Below are 17583 nucleotides of genomic sequence, written 5' to 3'. Positions count from 1 at the left end.
ACTCCTATCAGACAAAATCGACTTGAAAACAAAGGCTGTAATAAAAGACAAGGGCATTACATAGGATAGAAAGGTCAATCTAGCAAGAAAAGAGAACATTTATAAATACACGTGCACACAATGTAGAACACCAAAATACGTAAAGCAAATACTAATGTACCTAAAGGAAGATACTGAAAGCAATTGTAGATTTTTTTTTCTTAAACTATTTTGAGAGACAGCAAGCGTGAAAGCAATAGGGAGGGGCAGAGAGCGGGAGACAGAATTCAAGCAGGTTCCACACTGCCAGCACAGAGCCTGACCTGGGGATTGAACTCACAAACCGTGAGATTGTGACCTGAGCTGAAATCAAGAGTCAGATGCTTAACTGACTGAGCCACCCAGGTGCTCCAGTAGGAGACTTTACTATCCTGTCATCAATGGATTGGTCATCCAGACCAAAAAAATCAATACAGAAACACTGGGCTTAACACATTAGACCACAGAGACTTAATATATTCAGAATATTCCATCTAAAAGCAGAATACAAAGGTGGCTGGGTGGCTCAGTTGATTAAGCATCTGACTTGGGCTCAGGTCATGATCTCACGGTTTGTGAGGTTGAGCCCTGTGTTGGACTCTGCTGACAGCTCAGAGCCTGGAGCCTGCTTCAGATTCTTCATCTCCTTTTCTGCCCCTTCCCCTCTTGCTGTCAAAAATAAACATTAAAAAACATTCTTAAAGCAGAATACACATTCTTAAGTGTACATAGAACATTCTGCAGAATAAATCACGTTAGGCCAAAAAACCAAGTCTCAATAAATTAAAGAAAACAAATCCTATCAAGCATCTTTTCTGACCGCAATGATATGAAACTATAAATTACAAGAAAACGGGAAAAACCACAAAAAGTTTAAATGTGTTATTGAACCACCAATGAGTAATCCAATCAAAGGAGAAATACCTATAGACAAAACAGAAATATGACATACCAAAAGATATGCAATGTAGCAAAAGCAGTTCTAAGAGGGAAGTTCACAGCAATACAGGTCTACCCAAAGAAACAAAATCTCAGACTGACAATAATTTATACCTAAAGGAACTTTCTAGAAAAAGAACAAGGCCCCAAATTAGTAGAAGGTAGATCAGAGTAGAAAGAGAGACAAAGATATTAAAAAAAAAAAAATCAATGAAACTAAGTTGGTGTTTTTTTTTTTTGTTTGTTTGTTTGTTTTAAGTGGGCTTCATGCCCAGTGCACAGCCTGACATGGGCTTGAACTCATGACCCTGAGATCAAGAGTCAGATGCTTAATGGACTGGGCCACCCAGGCACCTCAAGAGTAGGGTTCTTTGAAAAGATAAAATCCACAAACCCTAAGCAGACTAAGCAAGAAAAAACGAGAGGACTCAATCAGAGATCAAAGAATAGTTACAACTGATACACAGAAATACAAAGGATCCTAACTAAGAGACTCCTGTAAAAAATCACATGCCAACAAGCTGTACAACCTGGAAAAAAATTAATTCCTGGAAACATACAATCTTCCAAAACAGAATCGAAGAAACAAAATATGAATAGACCAATGACTAATAAGGAGCTTGAAACAGTAAATAAAAAACCTCCCAATAAGCAAAGTCTAGAATCAGTTTCACTGACAAGTTCTACCAAACTTTGAAGGAAGATTTACTACCTTTCTCAAACTCTTCCAAAAGAGGAGGAATAGCTTCCAAACACATTTTACAAGGCCAGACATTACTCCAGAAACCAAAACCAAGACAACACAAAAGGATAGGCCAATATCCTTGATGAACATAGATGCAAAAGTTCTAAACAAAATACTAGCAAATCTAATGATACATTAAAAAGGATCATACACCACAATCAGGTGGAATTTATTCCAGGGATGCAAGGATAGTTCAACATACAGAAATCAATCAATGAGATATGTTAACAGAAAGAAAAATAAAGTCATCTGATCATCTCAATAGATGCAGAAAAACCATGTGACAAATTCAATACCCATTTATGTTAAAAATTCTCAACAAAGGGGCACCTGGATGGCTCAGTTGGTTAAGCATCTGACTTTAGCTCAGGTCACGATCTCACGGCTCGTGGGTTCGAGCCCTGCATCAGGCTCTGTGCTGACAGCTCAAAGCCTGCTTTGGATTCTGTGTCTCCCTCTCTCTGCTCCCCTCCCACTCGCATGCTCTCTCTCTCAAAAATAAACAAACAATGAAAAACAAAATTCTTAATGAAGTAGGTACAGTAGGGAACGTAACTTAACACAATAAAGGCCATATATGACAATCATATAGCTAACATCATACTCAACAGTGCAAAGTTGAAAGCTTTTCATCTAAGAACAAGAACAAGACAAGAATGCCCATTCTTACCTCTTTTTTTCAATACAGTACTGGAAGTCCTAGCCACACCAATTAGTCAAGAGAAAAGGCAGCCAAATCAGAAAGGAAGAAGTAAAACTATTTGCAGATGACATGATACTATACATAGAAAACCCTAAAGACCCCATCAGAAAACTGCTAGAACTAAAAAAATTCAGTAAGGTTGCAGGATGTAAAATCAATGCACAGAAATCTGTGGTGTTTCTACACACTAAGAATAAAGCATCAGAAGAAGTTAAAAAAACAATTCCATTTGCAATTTACAACTGCATCAAGAAGAATACCTATGAATAAATTTAATCAAAGAGGTGAAAGACCTAGACACTTATGACTATAACACTCTGATGGAAGAAACTGAAGACACAAAGGGAAGCTGTTCTGTGCTTATGGATTAGGAGAATTAATACTAAAATGCCCATACAACTCAAAGGCATCTACAGATTCAATGCAATAGCTCTTAAAATTCCAATGGCATACTTCACAGAATTAGAACAAATAATTCTAAAATTTGTATGGAACTACAAAAGATCCCGAATAGCCAAAGCAATCTTGAGAAAGAACAAATTTGGAGGTATCAAGCTCCCTGATTTCAAACTATTTCAAACTACAAAGCTGTAATAATCAAAACAGCATGGTATGGGTACAAAAACAGACACAGAGATCAAATGGAACAGAACTGAGAGCCCAGAAATAAACCCACACATATCGGGGCAATTATTTTACCACAAAGGAGCCAAGAACACGTATACTGGAGAAAAGTCAGTTTCACTCGTATGTGGATCTCAAAAAACAAAAGGGCAAACAAAATAAAAACCTTATAGAGAATAGACCAGTGGTTACCAGAGGAGGAGGTGGTCGACGGTACGGTGACTAGGTCTGTGGTGGTGATCACTTGGTAGTATACACAGATGAATTATAAAGCTACACACCAGAAACTTACATAATAAAGATTTATGTAATTCTTTTTAATGCTGGTCATAAATTTACACAATTGCTTTCTGATGAAGATAAAAATTAAAAATACCCAATTCATGCATTTTTGTTACAACTGCTGTTTCAGAATCCCTAACAATGCAAATTAAACATAAATTGCTTTAACCTTGGTTAAAGGTGCACACTGGACTTCCTGAAAAAAAAAAAAAAAATCTTCTTAATGTTAATTACTTCCTTATCACAGCACCAGAATTCAATTTTATTTATGGTTCCTCTCTGGGACACCATTGTCTGTTCAGTAATAAAACAATAAATAATTGCACAGGTTTGAAGACTTCAGGAACCAGGTCAAAGGGGAAAGTCGATTAGCAGCAGAATCACATACATGTTTGGTTGTAGACTAGTGGGTGACCTGTGGGAGAAAGGGTGTCTTGCTCTGGGTTTTTGAAAAGCTCACTTCATGGTCCCAGAGAATCCTTTTATAGATTTGTGCATCCATTGTATTTGTACACTGTAAAAAATATCTTGCCCAAAAGTCCGATTTGAAGATGAGAAGAAACCGTCTGCTTTTGAACCAAACTAAGCTATTCTTGGGAATAATTTTTGAAGGGATGAGAAACTTGTTACCACAGGGGGAGCTTTACAGGCGAATGCAGAAAATTTGTAAAGATACTAAAGAAAGTGACAGTCATGAAACTTCCTGTAATCTCAGGAAAAATATGGCCAGAATGGAATAGGGCAGTTACTGTGAAAAGCTGTGTGAGTACTAGCAGAGTCCAGAAAGGTCACCATAGGGAAAAAAGATCATCTTTCACAAAAAATGGAAAGGTAGCTCAGGTAAGGAGAACGTGGACTCCAAAAATACACCAACCAAATCAGGCAGGACAGGAAGAATTTTAAGGCACATCTTGCAAACCTCCACGACCCACAGAAGATGTTCTTCATATGATGATGATGTAACAACACAACATTCATTATGTGCCAGGCCATGTCCTTAGTGTTTGAAATCTTACACGTTTAGAGAAAGGAAACTTAACCAGCAACATTTAGACTCTATATGACCCCTCAATAAGAGGCCCAAAAGGTACACTAAGGGGCAGAAAGGACATTATAGAAAATTTTTTTCTAAGAAATAAGAATTCTTATTCCAAGTTGCTCCTAAACTGGATAAATTAATTGTCCAGATGTTCTCATCAAGAGAATCAGAATATATGTAGATACACTTCTGGAATACTACTGCTTCTACTGATTTCTACCTACAGATTTCTGAAGGTATCTGGGATGACCAAAGGAGTTGGGTGAACAATACTTGGCTCCTATTTATAAGCCTCACAGACAAGCTGTGGTGCTAAAGACCATGGAACCTTACCTCTCCAGACCCATCAAGCTGGATGAGTCTAGTGAACACAGCTTACCTCTTGGGAAAACTTGGTTTCTACTAGAGGAAACAGTCTCTCTCCCTAATTATATGGAACAACATTTAGTGTATGATGACTGGTTCCAGCACCCTGTTTTTTGGTTTTTTGTTTTTTTGTTTTTTTGAAAAGAAGCCATATGGTATGTTAAAGAAGATACCATAAAGGACTTGGAAGTTTTCTCCGAAGATTGAAAGGCTGTAGAAGGAGAGATCAGAGCAGAACTAAGACCACTGAGAAGATAGGTAATTTCAGCTCAATATAAAAGAGATTTTCTTTTAACATCAGCAAAGTCCAAAAATGGAATAAGCTATCCAAACACATGCCTAAACAGAAGATGAATGATAACCAACTGGAAATGTTCAGGGAATTCTGCAATGGGCAGAAGACTGGGTTTTATCTTTGGTAGTTTTCAACTTTCTAAAGATTCTATTTAATTATGTAGCATCTTTTGAGGAAGACAGTAGGTATAAAAGTGACCTCAGTATAATAAAAGAAGTATCTGAAGAAATTCCACATTGAATTAAAAAACAAAATTTGGGGGATGAGGATATAGAAATTTGCCTACTTGCACATATCAGATGTTAAATATTTATTGACTCAATGGAATGACTAAGAAGTAAGTTTCCCCAGGAACTAGTGTGAGGGGCAGGTATATTTAACACTTGTTTGAAAGAGCTGAAAGAGTCTACTGTGAAGACTACAAGTTTGGGGACATGCAAACTTTGTTAGAAAGAAGCTGGAGGCAAAGAGCTAAGGTAAAGGAGCCAGACTATACAAAGATCTTTGAAGTCTAAGAGCACTTGAGTGGGTAGATAAGAAGCAGATGATGATCCTGTAAAAAAAAAAAAACAAAAAACAACCCCCCGCCCCACCACCACTACACACACACAAAAAAAGATAATTAATTTTAGGGGAAATAATTCACAAAATCAAGAGCTCTCAACACTCAAACAAAAAGAGAATCCACCGTACTGATGTGGGCCAAAATGGCCAACCTAATCAAATATTAGGTACCATCAAGAAAGGTACCAGACACCCTGGAACTAAAAAATAATTTAGAGGAAGTTAGCTAAAATTATCAGGGTCAGAGCAGAAAGAGATATGACTACAAACGGAGAGAATAAAAGGGCAAACTGCAAGGAGCTGTGACCCAAATCTAGAGACCCTTGCACAGCACAGCCAAAGGCATCTGAGCACAGACCAAAGCCAGAATAGATGAATTTCTTAGAAATACAAAGAAAACTCATTTAGGATGAGAAATTAACTATAAACACATTTTCCTGGGAGGAGGAACTGGCACTGAATACACATACATTCCTATAAAGTTGGATATGTTAATTAATCCCAGGATTGCCTGATTAAGAGAAGGTCTATTCAAGGGAGCCACACTCTCCCAAACCTTGTCCCTAGAGATCAAATAGACTCCTTTTTTAGGCTGGGGTCTGCACAGTGAGGAGTTGCTCTCTATCTTGCCAAGAACTGGCACAAAGCAGGATCACACAATTTCAGGTATGTTACCTTTTCTCTCCCTTGGAGTTACACATGAAAAGCATAAACCAGGTTTTTGTTTTTGTTTTTAGGGGAGGTGAGTGGAAAGAGGGTGGGACGTGGCAATGTGTAGGGAGGAGGAAAAATTACTAGTGTTGATAGGTCATGGGATTGCAATCAGTGGGCTTAGTGTAGCGTGTTAAGAGGAAAATTAACATGTTCAAAGGAATGAGGCACTCAAAGGGCTGAAATGAGATTTTTCTTTGGTTCCCAGGGACCTGTCCCTGGGCTCTCCAAGGTTAATTTCAAAGTTTTTCCTTTTGGCTGTGACACACAAAGAATCTCAAAGATTTAGACTCTGGTGCCAGCTGTGCAAGCAGAGCGGTAAGGTCAAGAGTTCACATTAGATATACAGAATTAATTAGACCCAAATCTCCAGACTCAAGGGCAAGACCTGTCTCCAAAAGCTCCTTCCTCCTGATGAATTGAGCTGCTGGGCTTCAGTCCAGGCTATCCTCAGACTAGCTCAGAACATGACTGAGTCCTCTCTCCTTCTACCTTTAAAAAGGTTGTTGGCAAATGCAATCCTCAGAAGAAGGGCCTGGCCTCAGTGGGAGATCCCCAGAGACTGCAGCAGGTGAAAGGTGGCCCCCAAGGCCCAGCCTGTCTCTATGTTGTTCACTTTCTTTGAGAGCTGTTGAGTAGAAAACAAAAGTTCACATTTTTATTTCATTTTCAACTCTGGCAAGCATGACACAGGCAGAGAATATCTACAAAGATCACACATGGCCAAATCAAGGTAAAATTTGGAGTAGCCAGTCTTTGGAGGCTTCCCACTACCACTCTCTATAACGGTTTCCCTCTTGCTATGGCTTATTGCCCCTACACCTGCCAATCTGATCTCTGAATCTTCTGGCTTGGAAGTGGTCTTACCCAGGCCTTCTAGACAGGACCTTTTAGACAAACAGGCTTCTGAATTCTTTTCCCTAATCCCGAAACAAAATACAACAGGAGGCAGGAATCAATTTAGGGGTAGGAAAGAACATATTAAACTTCACAATTCATAGTTTATAAACAACTGAATTTTCTTAAGCACTAATTAATAACCAACCAAGGCATTTAAGGCATTCTAGGCCAGGTTGTGTCTCAATCAGTTCAGTGACTTTGGGCAAATGTTTAAACCTGATTTCTTCCAATACATAAAAAGAAGATCAGATTAGTATTTATCAAATTGTTTTCTTCAGAATCTTAGGAGTTCTTGGAAGTGCTTCAAAGGAGAAAAGGAGGCCAAATGCTGATCCTTCCAGGCCTCATTCCTCCACTTCAACCAGACAGCTCCACTTTGATTAGTTTTACTGGCATTCTGTATCTTTTGTTAAACAATAATGCCACTACTGATAATACCACACACAAAAAAGTTTGGAGACCAGTGGATTGGTTTTAGTCTTTTTTTCTAGGACTAATTTCTTATGACACAATACTTCTTTGTTGACCAGATGAAATCTACATTCTACTAGCAAGTAATTCTTTGTTAAGTACCTTAAATGCCAATATTCTTGTCAGATACAACACATGAAATCCAAATACCTTCGTACAAAGTTTATGAGTTTATGAAATTTGTGTAACACAAGAAATGGGGCAATATAAACTCATCTGGAATTGAGGAAACAGGAAGGGGAAATGATGCAAGCAAGGGTACTTCAATGTTTATTTATTTTTGAGAGAGCGTGAGCGTGCATGCATGTGAGCAGGGGAAGGGCCAAGAGGGAGACACAGAATCTGAAGCAGGCTCTGGGCTCTGAGCTATTAGCACAGAGCCCAACGTGCCGCTCGAACTCACGAGCTGTGATATCATGACCTGAGTCAAAGTTGAATGTTTAACTGACTGAGCCACCCAGGCACACCCGCAAGGGCACTTCAAAAACAAAGTACGACCTACTTATTTGACCCCAAAGTACAAAGTTGCCTGTGCCGTACTTATATTTTTGTCACATCTCCTTTAATAGACTATATGCTATTTGAGGACAAGATTTCATTTTAATCATCTTTGTAACCATAATGTACAATTATACAATTATGGTACAGAAGACAAGAAAACAAATGGGATGGATAAAACATGTAAGATGTGTTTAGAATAGATAAATAAGTTACTACGAAGTGGAGCCTGCATGTACCTAAACAAATGGACAGAGACAGCAGGACAAAAAGGGACACAAGATTCAAGAGGCACTAAATATATGAGGCACACATATAATATATAGGACATACTACATATACACAAGGCATTCAACATTAATGAGAACTTGAATAAGCCACTCACTGGTGACATCCTTTTGTCCTCTGCCGAATAAAACCATCTAATAGGGTAATGAGTGAGTGAATGCTACTAGCCATTGTACCTGCCCCTCTGCCTCTCCGAATAGAGCAAATTTGTGTGACAGACCCAGGCACCTTCTGTCCTTGTACCCCCTTGATCAGCTCTAGTACTTATAACTGCACTATCAGCAGAGAGAGAGAGAGATGCAGGACATATGAACCCAGGAATTAAGAAGTATGGCATTTCCAGCCTGCCCATTTCCACCCTATCCTATATGTTCTCACCTATCCTATTTCTTTCCCTTTGCTTCTTGCCCTGAGTTTTGAATTTGATTCAATAAACCATGTGACTTGGGCATCTTAATTTGGGATGCACGCCTTTCTGCTCTGTGACCCCTAGGATAGCTTGCCTGGGAATATACTTAGAAGTTACCATTGCATCAGGGAGCCTGGGTGGCTCAGTCGGTTAAGCGTCCGACTTTAGCTCAGGTCATCATCTCACAGCTCATGGGTTTGAGCCCCGCGTCGGGCTCTGTGCTGACAGCTCAGAGCCTGGAGCCTGCTTCAGATTCTGTGTCTCCCTCGCTCTCTGCCCCTCCCCCGCTCATGCTCTGTCTCTCTCAAAAATAAATGAAAACATTAAAAAAAAAAAAAAAGTTACCATTCCATCAAGCTAATTTCCCACATTCATGGTGTCTTGCAGAGTGCCTTGTCCATAGCCCTAACAAAAACACCTTATAATTCCACCTGCAGCCACTTTTATTACTAAACAAGTTCTTAAATCTTCCTAATTCCCAAATAAGTAGACTGTTACATGATTTCAGTACCATCTCTCTTACCTGTAAGACAGTACTGTCTGCAAAGCCAAAGCCATCCTTCAACAAGGCTGTGATGTAACTGAGATCCATGCATAGGAAAGGACTGCCTGAGGCGAAGTTTTCCAAGTTATCACACACTGAAAGGGAGAGAGTGAAGAGTGGAATTCAAGTTTGAGGCTAACTGACAAGTGTAGGATTTTCTCAAAATACACACTTAGGATAAGCAAAGCAGAATACTCCATTTGGCTAGCACCTGGGAGTCTTAAAGACTACAACTGTGCACTGACAACCTCTGTAAGGCCATGGTGTTTAAGAATTTGCACATTTCTGATGTCACATCTTCTTTACTCAAAGGTGCCTGGGATCCTGGTTTATTTGCTAAATTTCTATTATCTGTTGTTGGGGCTTAATTCAACTAAGTCCCTTACCTATTATTAATGCTAAGGCCCAGAAGACAGAGAAATACCAGTAGCCCTACTTTGGGGCCAGTGGATAAGAGCATTTATCTGTATTCCCATGGATGCTCTCAAAGAAGCCCTTGTGGCTATTTCCCATATATTTTGGTGCTCAGTATTTCATTAACACTGATAGCACTATTTCAATTAAAAAAAAAAAAAAAAAAAAAAAGAAGAGCGCCATACATAAAAATAAACTCAAACTAGATTAAATACCTAAATGTGAGACCTAAAACTGTAAAACTCTTAAAACAGACAGGAATCTCTTGGACATGGGCCTTAGCAACATATTTATGGATATATCTCCCCAGGCAAGGGAAACAAAAACAAAAATAAACTCTTGGGACTACATCAAATTAAAAACCTTTTGCAAAGCAAAGGAAACCATTGACAAAACAAAAAGGCAACTTACTGAATAGAAGATATTTGCAAATGGTACGCCCAGTAAGGGGCTGTATCCAAAATATACAAAGAACTTACACAACTCGACACCAAAGAAACAGACAATCCTATTTAAAAATGGGCAAAGGCACTCCATTTATGGTAACTTGATATCACAGCAAGAGAAAACTGATACAACAGGGTTCTTAGGTGGCTCAGTGGGTTAAGCATCCGACTTTGGATCAGGTCATGATCTCCTGGTTCTGAGTTTGAGCCCTGTGTCAGGTTCTGTGCTGACAACTCAGAACCTAGGGTCTACTTTGGATTCTGTGTGTGCCTCTCCTCTGCCCCTCCCCTCCCCCCTCTCTCTCAAAAATAAACATTAAAAAAAAAACCAGATACAGCTTATTTTTCTTTAGTGATGATTTAATACAGTTTGACATTAACTTTTATATATAAAGTGTTCATAATTTTAGGACTGTTTTATATGCTGGTGTTATTAGCCTTTACCTATTTTATTTTTATTATCTATTTATAATGCTGCAAATAATGTTAAGTTTATTATTCCATCCATTAACTTTATAGATGATGCCTTTTCCCATATACAAATTTTGTTTTATTTTCAATCACGTCAACCTCTACCATCATTTTTAATGCAGTCTCAATCTTAAAACTTGTCTAAATAATCTAATTTTATCACATGTAGTCATACTTCCATATAATTTTCAAATGTTTAAAATTTATGTTTTAGTATTTCATGCAATATGTGAATTGTACAAAAAAGTATAATTTGCTTATATTATCCACTTTAGGAGAAATACATCTTTACTAAACTATTTGAAAAAGAAAATGGGCAAAGGAACTGAATAGACATTCTTCCAAGGAAAACATACAGATATCCAACAGACATGTGAAAAGATGCTCACTTCTTACTAGACATGTTGCAAGAGGCAAGGGAAACAAAAGCAAAAATGAACTATTGGGACTTCATCAAGATAAGTGAAGGAAACAATCAACAAAACTAAAAGGGAGCCTACAGAATGGGAGAAGATACCTGCAAATGACATCCCCAATAAAGGGTTAGTATCCAAAATCTATAAAGAATTTATCAAACTCAACACCCAAACACCAAATAATCCAGTTAAGAAATGGGCAGAAGACATGAATAGACATTTTCCCAAAGAAGACATCCAGATGGCTGACAGACACATGAAAAGATGCTCAACATCGCTCATCAGTGAAATACAAATCAAAACCATGATGAGATAACTCACACCTGTCAGAATGGCTAAAATTAACAACACAAGAAATAACAACTGTTGGCAAGGATGCAGAGGAAGGGTGGGAATGCAAACTGGTGCAGCCACTCCGGACAACAGTATAGAGGTTCCTCAAAAGGTTAAAAATAGAACTACCTTATGATCCAGCAGTTGTACTCCTAGGTATTTACCCAAAGAATACAAAAATACTAATTCGAAGGGATACATGCACCCCAATCTTATAGCAGCATTATCTACAATACCCAAATTATGGAAACAGCCCAAATGTCCACTGACCTATGAGTGGATAAAGATGATGTGAGATATATATATATATATATATATATATATATATATATCTATATCACACACATCTATATAATAGAGTATTACTCAGCCATCAAAAAGAATGAAATCTTGCCATTTATAATGACATGGATGGAGCTACAGAGTATTACGCTAAGTGAAGTCAGTCAGAAAAAGACAAATATCATAGGATTTCACTTATACGTGGAACTTAAGAAACACAACAGATGAACATATGGGAGAGGGTAAAAAAAAGAGAGAGGGAAACAAACCATAAGAGACTTTTATGGGTCAGAGGGTTGATGGAGGGAGGTGGGTGGGGGATGGGCTAGATGGGTGATGGATACTAAGGAGGGCACTTATTACAGTGAGGATGGGGTGTTGTATGTAAGTGATGAATCACTGAATTCTACTCCTGAAACCAATATTGCACTGTATGTTAATTAACTAGAGTTTAAATTAAAATTTGAAAAGAAAAAAGAAAAGATGCTCACATAACTCATCACCAGGGAAATACATATCAAAACCATAATGAGGTATCACTTCACACCAATCAGAATGGCTAATATCAAAAAAGAAATAAGAAGTGTTAGCAAGGATGCAGAGAGAAGGGAACCCTCATGTACTGTTGGTAGGGATGTAAACTGGCAGTGCTACTGTGGATAATATATGGAGGTTCCTCAAAAAATTAAAAATAGAAATACCATATGATCTAGTAATTCTTTTACTGCTTATTTACCCAAAGAAAATGAAAACACTAATTCAAAAAGATATAAGCACCCCTGTATACTGTAGCATTATTTACAACAGCCAACTTATGGAAGCAGCCCAAGTGTCCACTGGTAGATGAATGGATCAAGAAGAGGTGGTGTGTGCGTGCACACACACCAATGGAATATTACTCAGCCATAAAAAAAGAATATCTTGCCACTTGGGACAACATGAACAGACCTAGAGGGTATTATGCTAAGTCACACAGATATGATTTCACTTACATGATTTCACTTATATGTAGAATTCAAAACAACCCAAGACAAATGAACAAATAAAGAAAAAACTGAACTCTTAAATAGACAGAACTGGTTGTTGCCAGAGGGGAGATGGGTGGGGGAATGGGCAAAATAGATGAAGGAGATTAAGAGGTACAAAATTCTAGCCGTAAAATAAATAAGTCACAGAGATGAAAATTACACCACAGGGAATACATTCAACAGTACTGTAATAATGTTGTACGGAGACAGATCATGACTATGTTATCGTGGTGAGCACTGGGTAATGTACAGAATTGTTGAATCTATATGTTGTACACCTAAAACTGATATAAAATTGTATGTCAATTATATTTCAATAATAGGGGGAAAAAGGAAGAAAGGAAGAAATATAGAAAGAAGAAGGGGCGCCTGGGTGGCGCAGTCGGTTAAGCGTCCGACTTCAGCCAGGTCACAATCTCGCGGTCCGGGAGTTCGAGCCCTGCGTCAGGCTCTGGGCTGATGGCTCAGAGCCTGGAGCCTGTTTCCGATTCTGTGTCTCCCTCTCTCTCTGCCCCTCCCCCGTTCACGCTCTGTCTCTCTCTGTCCCAAAAATAAATAAACGTTGAAAAAAAAAAAATTAAAAAAAAAAAAAAAAGAAAGAAGAAAAGGTTTTCATCATTTCCCCAAAGCTTCTTGTATTCCCATGGTTTTCTATGCCACTTGATGCTTTTAACTCCTGGCAGAAACATGAAACCAGCCTTCTGAGCGGCTTTCTGCTGACTGTGGTGCTTTGGGTCACTTTAAGGTCATTAGAGTTGGCAGGCACAGCCTCATGGACTCGTCTTCAAGGGTTCCCACTGGCACTTACCTTCCCTTGCTTTTCTTTCAAAATCTTCAACTTTTAAAACACCCCCTGTTTCATAATCTAAAATGAAACAGTAGCTGATGTCAAAAAGCCTTCAAGGAAACATAAGGAAATTCATCCTAGTGAAATTTATAATAATGAAAAACTAAAGTAAATTTTTACTAGAAGTAAAATTTCCAACATTACAAGATGGGATAAACAAACATGACATATCCATACAACACAATCTATGTGTCTAATTCATTTATAATTATTCTATGTATATTTAACCACAATAAAAAATGACCTATTAAAAAAACCCAGAAAATAGGAAATTAACTCATATCTCAGGCCATGACAGATCACATACATACATTCATTCACAGAACCAACAAAAAGCAGTACTATTGTGATACGAAAATAAAAGTTATAAAGGGGGAGGAGAAAACTTTTTGGGGTAATGGATATATTATTTTGAATTTGTTGATGGCTTAATGGGTATACACATATGTCAAAACAAATTATACACTTTAAATATTCACATTTTATGTTGATTATACCTCAATAAAAATGTAAAAAAAAAAAAAAAAGATTTCATATGTATTTGCTTAGGCCACTTTCTAGCTCCAAAAGATTCTAAATCATATTCATCCTTCCATTGCAGTGACTAAGGTCATTCAATAGCCAGCAATGGAGAAGAAGTAAGGTGATCACTCATAATGAAGCATTTAAAATTCTCCTTTTCTCCCTTTCCCTTCCCCACCACAGGTTTGCCCAGCTTCCTCCCTAGACTGATACCTGGAGTAAACTTACCAATCATGTCTGTGTCAACAGCACGATCATAATAGTAAGAGAAAGCATAGAAGGAACTTCTCTGGACCTCATCTGGCTGGTGAAGTTTTCCTTGGACCACCCTCAGCACTTCAGTGTAGCAGGGCTCAAAGCCCATTTCCCCTGCCAGGGCAAAAGTGTACAGGCACAATGTGAGAAAAATAAGAGCTCTCTGGAGCCAACAAAGAAACAGCAGGAGGATCAATGAAAGCAGATGCTGGGGCTGAGGACAAAGGGCTTACAAAGCTGAGCAAACTTCCACAGTCCTGTCACTCTGGAGGAAAGGTACCTGCTTCCCCATGGCAGCTCCCCTCCCTAACCCGTGTTCACCAAAATAGCCATACCTAACCTGAAGCTACTGCCTAGCCTTACATGCCATGGTATTCATGAGGAGCATCCAGAAGGCTCACCTGCTTCCTTCACTGGAAAAATTGAGTTTTTTATCTTGACTTTAAGGTCTCTGCTTTTTATAACACCTGAGATGAATTCTTTTTCTCATGGTCTCAGTTTTAAATGTATATAATATTATTTAAAAAGCTAAACAATGGGGCGCCTGGCTGGCTCAGTTGGCTAAGAGGCTGACTCTTGATTTTGGCTCAGATCAGGAGATCAATCCCTGCATCAGGTCCTGTGCTAACAGTGTTGAGCCTGCTTGAGATTCTCTTTCTCTCCTTCTCTCTCTGCCCCTCTCATGCTCATGCGGTTTCTGTCTCTCTCAAAATAAATACACTTAAAAAATAAACTTTAAAAAAGTAAAAAAAGGGGCTCCTGGGTGGCTTAGTCGGTTAAGCGTCCGACTTTGGCTCAGGTGATGATCTCGCGGTCCGTGGGTTCGAGCCCCACGTCGGGCTCTGTGCTGACAGCTCAGAGCCTGGAGCCTGTTTCAGATTGTGTGTCTCCCTCTTTCTCTGACCCTCCCCTGTTCATGCTCTCTGTCTCAAAAATAAATAAATGTTTAAAAAAATTTTTTTTAAGTAAAAAAATAAAATAAAAAGCTAAACATTAACTGAATTTGAAATAGTGTTCCTCCTTGCTGAGGGCATCAGACCTAGGTTAAGAACAGGCTTCTAATGGGTCTACAACACTTGGGCAGGGAAAGAGCAGGACAGAGAGACAGTGCCTTGTTCACTGTCACTTCATACTATTCCTTAAAGGCATACCAAGATCTATTTGGAATGAGTCCCTGCAAAAGACAAGCTTCTCTTAAGTTCTGAAAAACATCTCCTGTGGGACTTTTCCAGACTTCTACTGTAAAGGTAATTTCAACCAGTGAAAAAACATCACTTGCCTTCTTTGTTGCCACCATAATGGTATTTCACGCCCCCAAAGATCCACTCTGCTTCCAACCATCTTGGTAGACAGGCACTTCTGAAAGTGTGTCCATCAATCCCTGAAAGAAGCCAGACCACGAAGTAAGAAGCAAGGGTGTGTGTATGTGTGGGAGAGAGACAGAGAGATAGAATGTGTGAAAGACACATGCACACACAAATGCAAGAAGACAGTAAGGTTGAAAGGAATTACCAAAGTAGGTAGTTCCATGACTGGGTCCTATGACAGGAATTCTTAACTCAGGGTTCATAGATGGGCTTTGTGGGGTTGGTGAACCTCCTGAAACTATAAATTTTTGTGCATATGTGTATTTGGCAGAAAGGTTCATGGTTTTTATCACATCTCAAAGAAACCCAAAACCTACAATGGAATATGTTCCCTCTTTTCTAAAAAAAAAAAAGGTAGGGGCACCTGGGTGGCTCAGTCAGTTAAGCTCCGACTTCATCTCAGGTCATGATCTCATGGTTTGTGGGTTCTAGCCTTGTGTCGGGCTCTATACTGACAGCTCAGAGCCTGGAGCCTGCTTCGGATTCTATGTCTCCCTCTCTCTCTGCCCCTCCCCGCCCCCAAATAAATAAACATTAAAAAAAGAATTTTTTTAAAAAAAATTTTAAAAAGGTAAAAAATACGCTTCTACTTTTCTCACAGTAATAGTTTACTGCGAGCCAGGAAGGCACCATAGAAAGCACATTAAATGCAAAATCTCAGATAAAGGGAGGAAAGAGGCACAGAAAGGTTAGCTAACTTGCCCAAAATCAAAAGGCTGGCTGAAGCCAGTTCTACCTGACCTCAAAAGCTGAGATCTTAAATGTTCAACCACGTTGAAAGAGATGAATAAAGTTGTTCAGTTATTCCATCTTGCAAGTGGACTGCACCCTTGCAGTGGGTGCTTCTTGCAAGTGGACTGCTTCCTGCACCCCCCACGTAAAACTAACGGCTTGAAAAAGCTTCTGCCAAATTCACTCTTCAAACCTTGAATTTCTGCACACTTCAGCCTTCTGGTCACAGGCTGTTCCCCCTATATATATAGCCTTCATTCCAGAAATGGCTAATAATATATACCAAAACTACTGAACACAACATAAAGTAGAAAAGAAATTTGCTATTATTAGGTCCAGTATACAACACATGCTTCCTAATTTGGCGTAAAGCTTTCCTCCACAGAATCACTGTCAAGAAAGGGGAAAGGCAAGCTGAATACTGATGTCATTCTCACCATACCCCAACCAGCATAGGTACCCAGACGAACCTTCTGTTTCCAGGGCTCCCAGGGTTGCTAGTCTTGCAGCTTTTAATCCAAATCCCAAGTAACTGTAAAATATAGGATTGACTAATTTCATGTTGGTCCTGAAGCTCTCCAACCTAAAGCTACCTCTTTCCAAAGTAGCATGGTTTCTGTGTCTCCCTCTGAGGGAGGAAAACCTTGTTCTCTGCAACCTCTTCATCTTGTGTGGACAAGTGGTAATTTCTGCAGTTTAGATCAAGGCCATCCAGAACTTTCCACGCCTATGATTTAAAGGCCAGAGATAGTGACACTTCGTACAGTCCGACCTTGGGAACCATCCCCAGAAAAGCTCTCATTATCTTAGCTTCCAGCCCCAATGTGATCAAATCCACGGCCAGATTTAGAACATCTGAAAGCAAACTCAAAGGAATTGGTACAGAGCTTTGGCTGAAGTTTCTCCAAGTGTTCTCTCTACAGAAAACTTTTAACTCTTTAAGTTATACACTTCTGAGGCCAAGAATGGAGAAATCTCTTGGGTCCTTGAGCTATGGTTTCAGTTATTAGACCTTTGCGGATTGGCAAAAACTTCGTGAGGCTGGTCAGATGCAGTAACAGATGTGAAAATGCT

The 17583-nt window shown here is 39.0% G+C and overlaps 1 protein-coding gene across 12 annotated transcripts in view; it reads right to left on the bottom strand.

The window, feature by feature from the left end:
• Positions 1–3322: 3322 nt before the first annotated feature.
• Positions 3323–17583, bottom strand: part of ENTPD5 (ectonucleoside triphosphate diphosphohydrolase 5 (inactive)) — a 48632-nt gene continuing 34371 nt past the window's right edge. For all 12 annotated transcript variants that reach the window (XM_086709297.1, XM_086709305.1, XM_086709304.1 and 9 more), the window contains 6 exons: positions 16980–17041; positions 15690–15791; positions 14384–14524; positions 13595–13651; positions 9376–9491; positions 3323–6914 (listed from right to left, as the gene is read on the bottom strand). In XM_086709297.1, the coding sequence (XP_086565423.1) occupies positions 6828–6914; positions 9376–9491; positions 13595–13651; positions 14384–14524; positions 15690–15791; positions 16980–17041 (565 nt within the window). In that variant the 3' untranslated portion in view covers positions 3323–6827. The remainder of the gene's footprint in view (positions 6915–9375; positions 9492–13594; positions 13652–14383; positions 14525–15689; positions 15792–16979; positions 17042–17583) is intronic.

Source organism: Puma concolor, chromosome B3 (genome assembly GCF_028749965.1).
Source record: "Puma concolor isolate L17-30 chromosome B3, mPumCon1.1.hap2, whole genome shotgun sequence".
Lineage (NCBI taxonomy): Eukaryota > Metazoa > Chordata > Mammalia > Carnivora > Felidae > Puma > Puma concolor.
The sequence above is the reverse complement of the archived record's forward strand: the minus strand, read 5'-3'. Positions and strand labels throughout refer to the sequence as shown.